The 13,859-nt window shown below is 47.8% G+C and overlaps 1 protein-coding gene across 1 annotated transcript in view; it reads right to left on the reverse strand.

The window, feature by feature from the left end:
• Positions 1-3,620: 3,620 nt before the first annotated feature.
• Positions 3,621-13,859, reverse strand: part of ARHGAP30 (Rho GTPase activating protein 30) — a 42,459-nt gene continuing 32,220 nt past the window's right edge. The window contains exons 8-12 of the mRNA XM_015408333.1: positions 11,880-11,980; positions 11,524-11,595; positions 9,864-10,358; positions 8,530-8,774; positions 3,621-6,299 (exon numbers count right to left, since the gene is read on the reverse strand). Of these exons, the coding sequence (XP_015263819.1) occupies positions 4,038-6,299; positions 8,530-8,774; positions 9,864-10,358; positions 11,524-11,595; positions 11,880-11,980 (3,175 nt within the window). The 3' untranslated portion in view covers positions 3,621-4,037. The remainder of the gene's footprint in view (positions 6,300-8,529; positions 8,775-9,863; positions 10,359-11,523; positions 11,596-11,879; positions 11,981-13,859) is intronic.

The raw sequence follows: 13,859 nt of genomic DNA on the forward strand, positions 1-13,859 counted from the left end.
TGTCCCCAAAGTCATGGTTTGGATTTCATCTAGATTGCCATGTGTGAAGAGGGGAGGCAGTTGCTGATATACCCTCCTGCAGGAGACCTCCAGTCCCTCCCTCCAGGCTATTCCTGGGTGTCTCCTAGGAGCAGCATTTCAGGGGCATTTGAGGCTGTCATGGGACAGGGAAATAAGCAAAAAATCACCTCCTTTCTTCTGTATGCAATAATCTATTGCAGTGGCTTATATTATTTTATTATAGTGGCTTATATTATATATTATAGTAGAACCGGGTTGTAGCAAGTCATCATGGGAGACACCTCCTTGTGTATTAACAGGATCGCAAGATGATGCCAATACAATATTCCTGTTCTGCTACATAAGTCTTGTAACGTGTTCTGTTCTGAGATTATCAATATTTTTGGTAAATTAAATAGCATGGGGAGATTTTGCCCAGCAACTGCTGGACCTTGATTAGAAAGTTCTGAACTCCAAACAGACCAGTCTTTTGCTAAACTCTGGCTGATTTCGCACTAGTGCTGCCTCGATGTTGCGCCGCCGTTTGCCCCGATACTATTGGTCAGTTTCACACCCGAAGCCACGGGGCTACATTTGACCTGTGGCTTCGCCCGATTTCCTCCGCAGTTTCATGATCCTCAAAAAACAGGATCACGAAACTGCGGGGGAAATCGGGCGAAGCCGCGAGTCAGAATGCAGCCCCGCAGCTTTGGGTGTGAAATTGACCAACAGTATCAGGGCAAACGGCGCAACATCGAGGCAGCTCTAGTGCGAAATCAATCTCTGTCTGGAAGACTGGAATATTGCAGTGTCATCCAGATAAAAGTTATCCCCTTTTAAGCCCACTGATTTCCACAAAGGGTGCAACTGTGCTTAGGATGGCACTGCTAGCTTTCCTGTGCCCAGTTCTGCTTAGGAACATGGTGTGTATATAAAAAGGGCCAAACAGAAATCTTTCTAGGTGGGATAAAAATTCTGCAGCGCATATGGGTTGCATGGCTAAACGTTTGGATGCTCCAAAGGGTGTATAAAGGCTGCATTATTTGCAAACCGTTATGGTTTAATTGTTACAGCGGCAACCAGTTCATATGCATGTTTGCTCAGGAAATAACACGGATTTTAAATCAACAGTTCCGTTTAGAAAATTCATATATTTTCTGAACAAAGAATGCACACTAATCAGCTACTGTAGCAATGAAACGTATTGTAGGCAAACAAAGAGAACCTTTGCACAGAGTCATCACACAACATTTAATTAGGGGAAGACAAGTGGAGACCCGCAAGAAACTTGCAGAATGGTTATCCTATTCCTTGCACCTTTGCTTCCTCCTGTCTCCCTCTACCTCTCTCACACTCTTTTTCCCTTCTGCCCCCCCTTTCTTTTTCTCCTCCAGCTATGGCATTATACTGATCTGTAGTTCCTCCCCTCCTCAAATCCCACCCTCCCCAGGCTCCACCCCACAAATGTCCAGGAATTTCCCAACCTGGAGTTGGCAACACAATTTCCTTCCCACCCAACAGCCAACCTACCTTTAGCTGCCTCTCTGTGTCTTCAGCTTTCCATCTCCACACCCTTCCCTCCAACCTCTATCTAGGAAAATTACAGTCTTTCTCCACAGTGGGGACCAAAGCAGCTTACATTATTCTCACCTCCTTTTTATCTGCACAACCCTGTGAGGTTGGCTAGGCTGAAAGTATGTGACTGGTCCAAAATCACCCAGTCAGCTTCCACTGCAAGATGGGGATCTGAACCTGGGTCTCGCAGACCCTAAACTGAAGCTCTAACTGATGCACCGCACTGGCTTTCATAGGGTGGCTGCTGATGAACAGTAGCAAGCAGCTGGGCCTAATTGAGTCATGCAAATCAGGTGGTATCAAGTCACCCAGAGGGTGCTGTCTAGGGATGCCAGCCTTCAGGTGGGATCTGGGGATGCCTGGAATTACTGCTCATCTCCAGACTATAGAGATAACTTCCCATGGAGAAAATGGATGCTTTGGAGGGTGGACTCTGTGACATTGTACCCCACTGAGGTCCCTGTCCTCCCAGGCTCCACCCGCAAATCTCCAGGAGTTTCCCAGCCTGGATCTGGCAACCTTACCCCCCATCCCCTATCGGTGGCCAGAGGAGGACCTGGTGACCCTAAACTGCTGCCAGGCCTAGGGTTGCAAACCTCTAAGTGGGGCCTGGAGGACCACCACCCCAGAATTACAACTGAACTCAAGACAACTGAACTCAAGATCTGTCTCCCTGGAGAAAATGGCTGCTTTGGAGGGTGGACTCTGTGGCATTATACCCAGCTGAGCCCTCTCCCTTCCCCAAACCCAGCCCTCCTTACAGTCCACCTCAAAATCTCTAGGGATTTCCCAGGCTGGCACTGGCAGCCCCCTGAACATTCTAATCTCTCACTGTTGATGCCTGGAGTTAGATCCCTGCAGAGGCCATTTCAAAAGGTATTGGGGGGAATTCAACCCTCCCTCAAGGGATTTTTTTACTTCTTGGATTTTTCTGCAGACACAGGAAGTATACTGACTATGTAGGAAAAGCTGTTGGGGGAGAGTGAGCTTCCTGTTGGTGGAAATAAGTATCTGCACAACCCGCCCCCTGTTGGAATTAGAGATATAGATATGTCAGAAGATGTGATCATGGCTGCTGGCTTGAGAAAGGAACTTTACTAGACACATTCGTCTTACCATCACAATAGCAAAATAAAACTCATATCTGACCAAGGGAGCTTTGGCTCTTGAAACTCATACCCTGAAAATCTTGTTAGTCTCTTAAGGGGCTACTGGACTCGAATCTGGCAATAGCAAAGCAGCATCTCCATGTTCAGCGGTAACACATACCCAAATAACAGTTGCGGAGGCAACAGCAAGGGTGGATTGCTGCCTTCATTCCTTGCCATTAAAGCAGTAGCATCTGACTGGCCCGTTGGAATCAGAAAAGTATACTAGGTGGATCTCTACTATCCTGCTGCCAAACCCCTCCTGTATACTTATTTTCATATTAATTTGTAACCAGTAGAGATACAGGGAGGGACGGCCGCATGGTATAGCTCGATCTCATCAGAATCTGGGAAGCTCCAAGTGGGGTTGTTACTTGGATGGGTGACCACCGAGGAAGATTCTGCAAAGGAAGGCAATGGAAAACCACCTCTGCTTCTCACTTGCTTTTTAAAACCCCTTGCTGGGATGGCCATAAGTCACCCACGACTTGACAGCACTTAGGTATGCAGAGATGCCACCCAGGTTATACATAGATTTTTTTGTCTGAACATTGATTTCAGGCCCTCCCCCTTAGCTTGTATCATTTATTTATCATGCCATGAGAGCAGAGAGGATGCTACAGAGACTACTATGATTTGTTGACCCTGCAGGGATTGTTCGGCCTCAGACATGACCTGCTGCTGATATTGAGTGCTGTCTGAGAAGGGTGGAAGTTTTGCTTCTCTAGGTGCAGATGGAAGCATCAGTATGTTGCAAGCTTGGCCACGAGGGGTAATGAGGCATTTTTGATGTATTTAAAAATAATAATAATAAAAACACAATCAAATAATTAATAGAAAAAATATGGCCTTTACCAGCTTTGGTTAGATGGAAATTCTGTTTATTTTGCTGAAGTTACACACTTATATGGTCAGCCCATTGATCCATCTTGCCCCATGTTGTCTGCCGTGGCTGGCATTGATTCTCCAAGGTCTTCCCTAGCTCTCCTTGAACCTGGAATCCTTCTTTAACTGGAGATGGCAAAGGATTGGACCCAGGACCTTCTGCATGCAAAGCAGATGCTTTACCACTGAGCCGTGGTCCGTCCATTATTACCGACTGGCACTTTTACAATTAAGAGTTACAAAACTAGGCATTTTCAAGTAGAGTTCTGCACAGGGAAAAAAAGATCTGCGTTTAACCAGACCGTTGCTTACAAACTGGAAAGGCTTTCTCTGGAAGAATACAAGCTGAATTCTGCTGCAGTATGAGCAACGAACATTTTTTAGGCCACAGTCCCACGATTTATCTTACAAGGCCAGTCACCTCAGTTGCTATCGTGCTGCACCCGGTATCTCTTCTGACATGGATAAGCGTCTTCCCATCTTTAGCAAGCTCAGCCTGCCCCTGGACAGAAGGTCGCGAGGAACGCAAGGCGCTTCCTGGTTGGGTGAAAGCTGGCCTTCTGAGATGATGTCAGACGATGCTTGAGCAAGAAGTGGTTTCCCCGAAAGGAGAGCCTCTGGGGATGCAGCTGTGCCTGTGCAGCTCAGAGGTCTTAGCGGGCGCTGTCCTAAAGGTCTGAGGGCAGGTTTCGGGACAGGGGGAGGTTTTTCTGCTCTGGAGAGGCTGTGCAGACCCTCGACATCTCCACAGCAATAGGTCTGCATCCTTCTGACTGGTGCCTGAGCCACATGCCTCTCTTTGGCAAGGGCAACAGCCTCATCAAAGGACATGCTCCCCCCGTTGCGCCAGTTGGTCCACCTCTGCTTCTGAGGAGCAGCCCCGCTGCCTTTGCCATGCGCCAGCTGATACCTCGGAGGTAGCTCCCCTTTTCCGTCTTCCCTCTTGGAATTTCCGCCGCATGTATCTAAATTCTCTGGAAGGGAGCACTTCATCTGCTGGAGGTCATCTCCGCTGAGCTCATCCTTCTTGGCCCAATGGCTGCATTTATCCAAACTTACAGGCGAGGAGCACTGCAAATTTTGGAGCATGTCCCCTCTGCTCTCATCTTCCCTGTCATATTTCTCGAGACACACCGGCATGGAATTCCGCTGCTTCTGAAGGGTCCCCGAACCACTCAGGCGGTTACTTGGAGAGGTGGGCGTCTCAGAAGATGCAGGAAGATTTTCTATAGATTCACTGCTGTCAGTGGTCAAGCTGATGGGGCGAGGCGGTTTGTGCGTAGTGTCCTCATTGGACCCATTCTTCACCTCATTCCCATCATGATCTGATATTGGTGGGTCAGGCCACAGGATGGACGCTTCCTTGGTAGGAGAGATGGGCACTAGGAAAGGAGGGGTCTTGGCAAACTGTGGCTTTGGAGGTATAACCGGGAAAGATTTCACCTGCTGGACTCGGACGGTGCTGGAGGTCTTTTTCATGGAGACGCTTCCATCAGGTTGCACGTTGTGCTCAGGGGCAGCTGAAGCTCCTTCTGGTGGTGCATAATAAGGTTTCTTCAGAAGAAGAGTTTCTGGGCAGCTCTTACGGAAAGAGGCCATGCGCAACAAGGAAGAAGACTCAGTCCAGCTGTCAGACAACGGGGCATAGGGGAAGGAGGTGTGGGACCAAGGAGGTTCCTCAGGACTCAAGCTGAGCACGGGGGCAGACAGAGGGTGCACCTCAGAATATGGCATTTCAGATGTACTGCCTAACGAGAGAGAGCGCTGGGTGTGAGTCCCAGCCAACCTTTGATCTTCCAGTGATGAAGAAGCTTGGGAAATCTCTCTGTTCAGTCGGGAAATCTCTCTGCTCAGTAGCTGCTGAGCGTCTTGAAGGAGGAACTCACAGTCCACGTGTTCATCAGTTGTTCCAGCCATCTCTGGAGCTGGTCCATCAGCCTCTAAGCTAGGCATGCAGGGAGGCCACTGGACCTGCTCCGTTTCTGATGCGACCTGAGCTTGTAGTTGTTGCTCATCCTCGAGGCTCGGTTGAGTTGCCTGAGTTACATAATCTGGAGCCACAGTTTCTTCCTGGTTTTCTTCTGAAACTCTGGGAGGGCATTCTGCTTGAAGCAAGCATCCTGTTTCAAGGAGGAGGTCATCTTCATCTCCAGCATTTGCATCTTCTGCTTGCAAAGGCAAAGGAAAGCTGGGCTTTACCTTGGTGGCTTTGGTTCCATTCCTCTCAGACGTTTCCAGCTCATGGGAATCGCTTCTGGAACTCAGGGGCACCCCATTGTCTTCCTCTACCAGGCTTGTTTGTTCTGAATCTAAATGTGAATTGACGAATTGTGGGTCATTTGCTGGAGGGCTGCCTGGCAAAGGTTCCACCTCTGCTTCAGATACTGCTGGGTCTCCAGATGAAAACTCTCCAACCAGACTGAAGGGTTGATCTTCTGTCAGATTTCCTATGAGAGGGGCACCTGGAGTGTCATTAAGATGCTGATAATGTTTTAATTCATTAGCTAGAGGGCTGAGATCATCGTATGCACTCAGGTAGACTTCTTCAGAGTCCACCTCCTTGGAGTGCTCTTCCTTATCCAGACAACCCGTGGCCAGATAGTACTGGTCATCTTCCTCATCTGACTGCTCATTCATACACTCCTCGATGGACAGATAGTTCAGTGATGGAGCTGCAGAAAATGTCTCCCGCTAGAAATGATGGAATAAAGAGGGAGACAAAGAGGGAGGGAAAGGTTTTAACAAGACGCCGTCCCAACTCATACACACACTTACTTCTTTATTGTATTTTCTGTTACTCTGTACTTCTCACTATACGTTTATCACCTTTCTCATAACTTGCTCTGCTGAAGCACTACTTGCCCAGTGCTCTGGGATAAATACACTGAAGCAATACGTATTAAAAACGGTTTGTCTGGAGAGAATTGTCCAAAAAAATTTTGTTTTACTCACTTCTAGAGATGCAAAATCTAGTTTTTGCAGAACATCGATAAAGAAAGTGAATCATTGATTAAAGGTACTGGATTTAATTCCGTTAAGGTAAAATGTTAACCTATGTATTAAAATCATAGTTCTATATTATGAGATTGTGATGTGTTAATGATTTAACAGGGAACTAACAAGTATTAAAGGAGTCATATGGATGTTTGCTTTTTAATGTGGACAAACAAAGTTGCCTTACATGGAGTCACTGTTGGTCCATCTAGCTCAGCATGTGTCTTTGTTGCCCTGACCTGGATAGAATAGTTACAAGAATGGGCACAGTAATAAGACCAATGAAAAAAGAAAAAAGAACTGTGACAATTTAGCGCTTGGTACTATATTCATAAATCATAATATACAATAACAGAAAATAAGTAATATATATAGTGAATGTAGACGGTGGTCTCCGGAATGGTGTGCCGTTTCGACAATGATCTTCTTCTGAACAAGGATGTGTACATAAACTGTCTTTCAACAATTCATTTCTCTTGGTGATTATAGCCCATTGAAGAACATAGCTGTAAGCATAGCTTTATGATTAAGTGAATCAACAGTATATTTTCAATACGTCACCATTCCGGAGACCACCATCTACATTCACTATATATATTACTTGTTTTCTGTTATTGTATATTATGATTTATGAATATAGTACCAAGCGCTAAATTGTCACAGTTCTTTTTTCATTGGCCCTGACCTGGATAGCCAAGGCTAGCCAAATCTCGTCAGATCTCGGAAGCTAAGCAGGGTCAGCCTTGGCTAGTATTTGGATGGGCAACCTCCAAGGAATACCAGGGTCATGACGCAGGGGCAGGCAATGGCAAAACCAACTCTGAAGTGTCTTGTGCCTTAAAAACAAGTCTAGCTCACCACCTAGTAGTGCATAATGCTAGCTTCTGGCTGCCAGACTATCTTAGGATCTCCTGGCTATTCTATACACAACGCCATACGAAGATGTTGATGATAATGATGATGATGTGTCTATGTTGACTGGCAGCCAGTCTCTGGGTTCTCAGGCAAAGAAGAATTGTTCCTAATACTTATGACCTGAGATCCTTTCTAATTGGAGCTGCCAGGAATTCAGACTGGGATTTCTGTATGCTCTGCTACTGAAATATGAACTTTTTAAAGTGTCACTATTATAAGAAGTTGTCAGACCACTGGTCCACTGTATTCAGTATTAGTCTTTCTAAAACCTGATCCTAAGGTCCTTTAACTGGAGATGTCAGGAACTGAACTGGGGACTTTCTGCATGCAAAGCGTGTCCTCTACCCACTGAACTACAGGTCCTTCAACAACTTTTCTTGGTGACACTGGTGATAACCTGCTTATCCAAGTCTTCATGCTCTTCCCTCCTTCTCCTTTCTTGCCATGACAATACCAGCATTCAGGAGGGGAACCTGGTTTCAAGAAGCTTCTGAAATCTGGGCAACCTCAAAATATTTCTATCCCTTCCTTCGTGTCCTGGAACCTGCACACAATCATCTGGTAGATGAAATGCAGGGATGGGTAGGGCAGAGACTAGAGACTGAACAAAACACTGTGGGCAGTGTGACCTAATTGAACAATAAAAGGTCATGTCAGAGTCATAAACTAAAACAGAGCATGGCTTCCTTAGATAACTGTCCATTGTCGATACATGCACAGACAGCCATTGTGAATTCTAGCCAGGCAGATCAACTGTCTTTTTTTTGCCACCCAGTCAAGCTGACTTCTGGAGACCCCTATTGGGGCTTGGAGGCAAGGGTGGCTTACGGTCGTCTGTCTCTGCACAGCAACCCTGGTATTCCTTTGGCGGTATCCCATCCAAATACTAGCCAGGGCCAGGGCTTCCAAGATCTGATGAGATTGGGTTTGCCTGGGCTATCCAGGTGAGGGCAGAGATGAACCGTCTTTTGAACTATGCAAATATTCCCCCACCCCCCCCAGCATAACTAACCTGCCAGCTTTCTCTCATCATTTCATTCATGAATCCGCTTCCCATATCATCATCCATGGCTGGGAAGTCATCTGTCTCTCTGGCTGCAAAATCGGGGGCCATGTGCAAATTCTTCCAGGGCTGGTCACTATCAAGGCTGTCCCCCAGCCAAGCATCCTGGCTGTCCAGGAAGGAAAAGGAATCCTGGACTTCCAGGGACAACTGGTTCTCTAGGTCCAGCGAACGTTCCGCTATTGTGTCTGGTTCTGCAATGCATAAAGACAAAAGAATAAGTAGGGTCATTGTAGCAGGGACTAGCACCTTGATTAGTCTCTTTTGTGACTGGGAAGGTGTCTCAGAGCATCTTACAATCTCCTTTCCCTGTGAGGTAGGTGGGGCTGAGAGCTCTTTCAAGAACTGCTCTTGAGAGAACAGCTCTAGAAGAATTTATGACTAACCCAAGGTCACCCCAGCAGCTGCATGCAGAGGAGTGTGGAATCCAACCCAGTTCTTCCAGATTAGAGTCCACACTCCTATCCAACTACTGGCTCTTTAAAAGGGGATTCGATAGGTCTATCAGTGGCTAGTGGCCATGATGACTAAAGTGCACCTCCACGTCCAGCCTCTGAATCCCAGTGCCAGAAGGCAACATCAGGGGACGGCCTCAGCCTCTATTCCCTGTTGTTGGCTCTCCAAAGGACCTGGTTGGCCACTGTGTGTGATAGGCTGCTGGACTAGATGGACTACTGGTCTGATCCAGCAGGGCTCTTCTTATGTCCTTAAGTTTTTCACACACACAGATTCCTCCACTGCCATTTCAACACTTGAGGGCAAGGAGAGTGGGAAACAGGGTGGATCACTACAGTGTTCTCCTGCTGTTTCTATTCCCACTGCCACCGCTTGTCAGGAATGAACAGTGTCACTGCCTCTTTTTGTGGGTGGCAAAGGGCTCACGCTCTGGTGCAAAGCAAGCCTCCAATCTCCGATGGAAGGATGGCTTCCCAAATGCTCTTAGAGGAGGCGTGGGAAAGACTGCAAGGGGACCACAACCTAGTGTCAAAAGATAATCCTTTCAAATGGAGACGAATGGACTCCAGGTATGCTTTCTGAATGCTCCCCAACCAAATTTCTCCCCAGATTTTGACGTTTTGGGTGACGGTATTAGGACCTCACTATTTAGTTTTTCACTAAAGTGAAATCTGAACCAGAGACTTCCTAGCTTTGTACGTGGACATCTGCAGAAAACAGATGACAGATGTTTATAATGTGACTGAGCCTTCTGGCCAGTGGTAGGTTTTAAAACCCAAGCGAACCCAGTGAGTGGCCAAGCCATACGGGAAAACCAGCTGACTTACCTGTAGGATCTTCCTTGTCCATGCTGCTCTCGGACACCGGCTTAGGCTTGTCTTCGTTCTCCTTCAAAGAAGGCGTCCCCTCTGTGGCCAAAGAAGTCTCGGGAGCTTCCTTCTCCAACGTGCAGTGGCTCAGGGCGGGACACTCCAGCCCCCGAGTCAGTCGGGACAGTGTGAGGTTGGAGGTAATGTGGAAAGGGACCGTGACGGAGATGGGTCCCGAGATGTGAACCCCAACGCACTTTTCTGCCCGGCTCCGTGCAGACTGGGGTGATCGCCCTTGAGGGGCCACCCCAACATGGCTGGACCGGCTGGCCTGTGGGGTGGTGGGCTCCGACTTGGCAGTGGCTTCCCCCTCAGATTCACCCATTCCTTCCTCAGCCTTGATCTTCTCTAACTCCAGGGAGCTGTTGTCTTGGGAAGAACGGCTGTTAAAACTCTCGCCGCGGGCTTGAACAAGCTGCTTCTGGGGCCTCTTTCTCCCCAGCTGAGGAACATCTGGATGCAGAGAAGACAGCCAGGTCAATAAGAGGCCCTAGAAAGGCTGAAACCTGTCGGTGGCCCAACCTCTTTCAAGGGGCCTTCTTATAGCCTCAGTATGGTTGTGAAATTGCTGATTAATTAGCCCAAATAGGTCTGCCACCAACCCCCCCTCTAAGCTGTGGAGTCTTGTGAGCAAAAATTCAACTTTGTGAGCTGCTGGCATTAAAGCTGTGAGTGAGCGATTTGGCTGCTACTTAAATTAGTTTGCTCTGGAGCCATCCTTCCGGAGCTAAGATGGAAATGTGTGAGCCGGAGGCTAAAAAACTGAGCTAGCTCACACTAACTCAGTTTAGAGGGAACACTTGTTACGATGGGTTGGCCTGATCAAAGTGAGGGATCTGGCGGGGGGGGGGGGAGGCGAGCTAAAGGTAATACTGGAGTTGCATGAACTCTAAAGTCTAGCCCCCCAACCCCACTCTAGGTTGACGTTGCAGTGCTGGGGAAGAGGGGGTTCACTGTTTCCCACTTAGGAATGGCATCACTTCCAGAATTTCTCATAGCTCAGGAGAGCACAGAGTACACAGCTGTGGTGCTGTGTCAGTTCCATTCCCAAGTTCTAGCTGCCTGGTACTTTTGGAGACACAATACTTTGTCTCAGAAAAAAATAGGGAACATAGAACAAGAACATAAACAGCACCCTTTGGTAACCACAATCCTAGCCTTTCCATCCCCATGCCCCAGGAGGTTCATAAATGGCAGCCAGGGCTGGTGTCAGGAGTGGAGCATCTTCCAAGGACCATGGCCCAGAGGAGGGCCCATCACTGACCAGAGATGCTTGGCCTGTGTGCTTCCATCAGGAATGAGGGATCATCATTCCCAGAGTCTCATGAGACACCTCTGGGGGGGCCTCTAAGGTTGACCTCTAACTTCATGCAGGGAATGGAACCTTCACTCTCCTGAGATTCTACACCGCTATTAACAGGGCTTAAAAGAAGTAGGAAAGGGCATGCTCTGCTCTCTCCTCCAGGAGTGGCTTTGTATGGATGACCAATGCACAATGAGACGATGGGCTTAGGGAAGACGTATTTGAGGGTGCCCAACATGGAGCCAAACTTAAGTAGATTGGGAGTGGAGCTCCCGGCAGTGAATCTAAATAATGTTCAGTGATTTCTGCACCTACCGTCACTCACACAGGGCATAGAGCTAAGGGAATCCATGCTTTTGGCTGGTCGCAATCGCATTTTGTCCACTTCTGGAAAAGAAAGCCAAGATTGAGCCACCTTGTATGAGGAGCAAAATCCTTGCACTCTCGACATCTCTGGGAGATGTAGCTTAATTTGAGAGAAACGTTCATGGAAATAACTGTAGAAAGTCTCCCCTTTCTTACCAGCCCCGAATGCTGTTTCTGCATGTGAACTTAGCTCCTGTTTGCACTGAGACATGGGACTTGGAGTCTGCAGTTGCTGCGTGAACAGGGACCACAGTCCTTATGCCCACTTGTGCACTCAAGAAGTATCAGCCATTGAAGCCCATTACCTTTTTCCTCTGGCTTGTTCAACTTGCGTTTTGAGTCATTACTGGATCGGCCAAGATTGAAGATGGACCTCCATTTCTTTGCCTTAAGGGAGCCCTTTCTTCTGTGAACAATTGAACTGGGTTAAGAAACTGTGCAAGATGTGTGCATGATGCATCTCACACCACCACAACTCTGCATAGGACCCTGATGATTTTCCCCTCATCATCCAGATTGGCCCCAGAACAGAAGCAGTGAAGATGGGAATTGGTTCTCTTCCTCAACTCTGGGGTTCCTTGCTGAGAGAAATGCCAGAGTTCCTTCCTCCTTGGCTCTCCTTTCTTGTGCCTCTTACAGGGAAAACCTCAAGCTATCATCCTTTTTTATCTCCCCCTCCCCCATATTCATGAGTAGGACCTTGCTAACTAGTGGGTATATGCCCAGCCCTTATCCAGAGGAATGTTCCTGGCCATGGCAGGTGGCTGCTTCTTCTGTGGGTCACCCCACAACTCTGCAGTGCCTTTCACCCATCTTATCCTGTCAGGCCACTGGCCCAGCAGGATCGGTCTGTTGCTACAGACAGTGGCCAATCTGTTCTGCTTGCAAAACATGTATCATCCCCATTACCAACTAAAGAAGAGATCCAGCAATCGCACCATCAGCCACCCATCTGGTCTTCTTTCGGGCCTTTGTTAGTGCACATCCTAAAGCCCGGGACCAGGAACAGCCCATCCAGGGCTCTTACCTAGGCTGCAAGCAAATGGTATGTATGGGAATATAAGGTACTCCCCCTTTTATGGTATCCCTTGGGGGGGGGAAACTAGTCTTGCATATGATTGAATACATTTATTGGGGCTTTTTGTGGGGTCCCCAGTAAATCAATGGCTTTCACTGCTAGGAATTGCTCTAGTTTGTATTTTGAGTAAAAAATAATATCGTTAATTAGGTTTGCCTGTGTCCTTTATACCCGGCATTACATATTATGGCACACATGGCATGGCTCGACAAAGTGATATTTATGTCAGATCTGGCCCTCGTAACAAATTAGTTTGACACCTCTGTCCTAAATACTCATTTCCCACTTTGTGTGTATGAACGTATAAATCAGTTTTATCATGAGGAAGACCATTGATCTGACTCAGTATGGTTGGCTGTGATCGGCAGCAGCTCTCCGTGAGAAAGACGGGTCCTTTCCAGCTCTTGCTATTTGACATCCTTTAACAGGAGATGCTAGGGAATGAACTTGGGACCATCTGCATACGAAGCAGGTCCTCTGCCCCTTAGCTATGGATCCTCGCCTATTGACAGTGTTTCTGGGGGTTTCAGACATAAGCGGGATCTCTTCCAACACAAGCTGCTTAAGATCCTTTAAATGGGGTCTGATTGTAGGACTTTCTGTATTAAGCACAATTCAATAGCCTGTTTTGCCAGGGCTAGCTGACACCTGAGTGTCTAGGGTTTTGTCTTTATGTCCTTTCCACCTCACCTCAAGTCCACCCTGGTCCTGTCAGCCAGATGTGCACTTGGGAGTACTGTGCTTGATTCCCACGTGGGCTGGGCCCAGCTTCAGACTGGTACCATAGTACATGGGGAAATGGGGCTCCAGCCTTCCTTCTTGTGCCACTTGCCTGACATAAATGATCCTGGGGAGCCGCTGTTTGCCCCACTGGGGAAACCTGGGTGTACTGCGGGACTACAGATGTAGCAGCGTAGCCTGGGGAGAATAGTCCTGAATAACACTGCTAGTTCTGTTTTTTTTTTTTTTAACTTTACACTTGATATACCGCCCTAATCCCCGAAGGGGTCTCTGGGCGGTTCACATTTTGGTCGTTCTAGGAACTAATTTCCTATCTTGGGCCACATTAGCGTTAGGGGTGGGACTGCCTACCAGCACCCTCAGTGGAAATTGCTTTCTCCTGCATCCTTGGCTCGGCTTCGGCGTTTGTTCCTCCACGGCTCCTAAGCCTGGCGCGGTACGGCGTCCTCTCCTGGCTCACGGCATT

The sequence above is a fragment of the Gekko japonicus genome, unplaced genomic scaffold (assembly GCF_001447785.1).
Source record: "Gekko japonicus isolate JY-2015 unplaced genomic scaffold, Gekko_japonicus_V1.1 scaffold457, whole genome shotgun sequence".
Taxonomy (NCBI): domain Eukaryota; kingdom Metazoa; phylum Chordata; class Lepidosauria; order Squamata; family Gekkonidae; genus Gekko; species Gekko japonicus.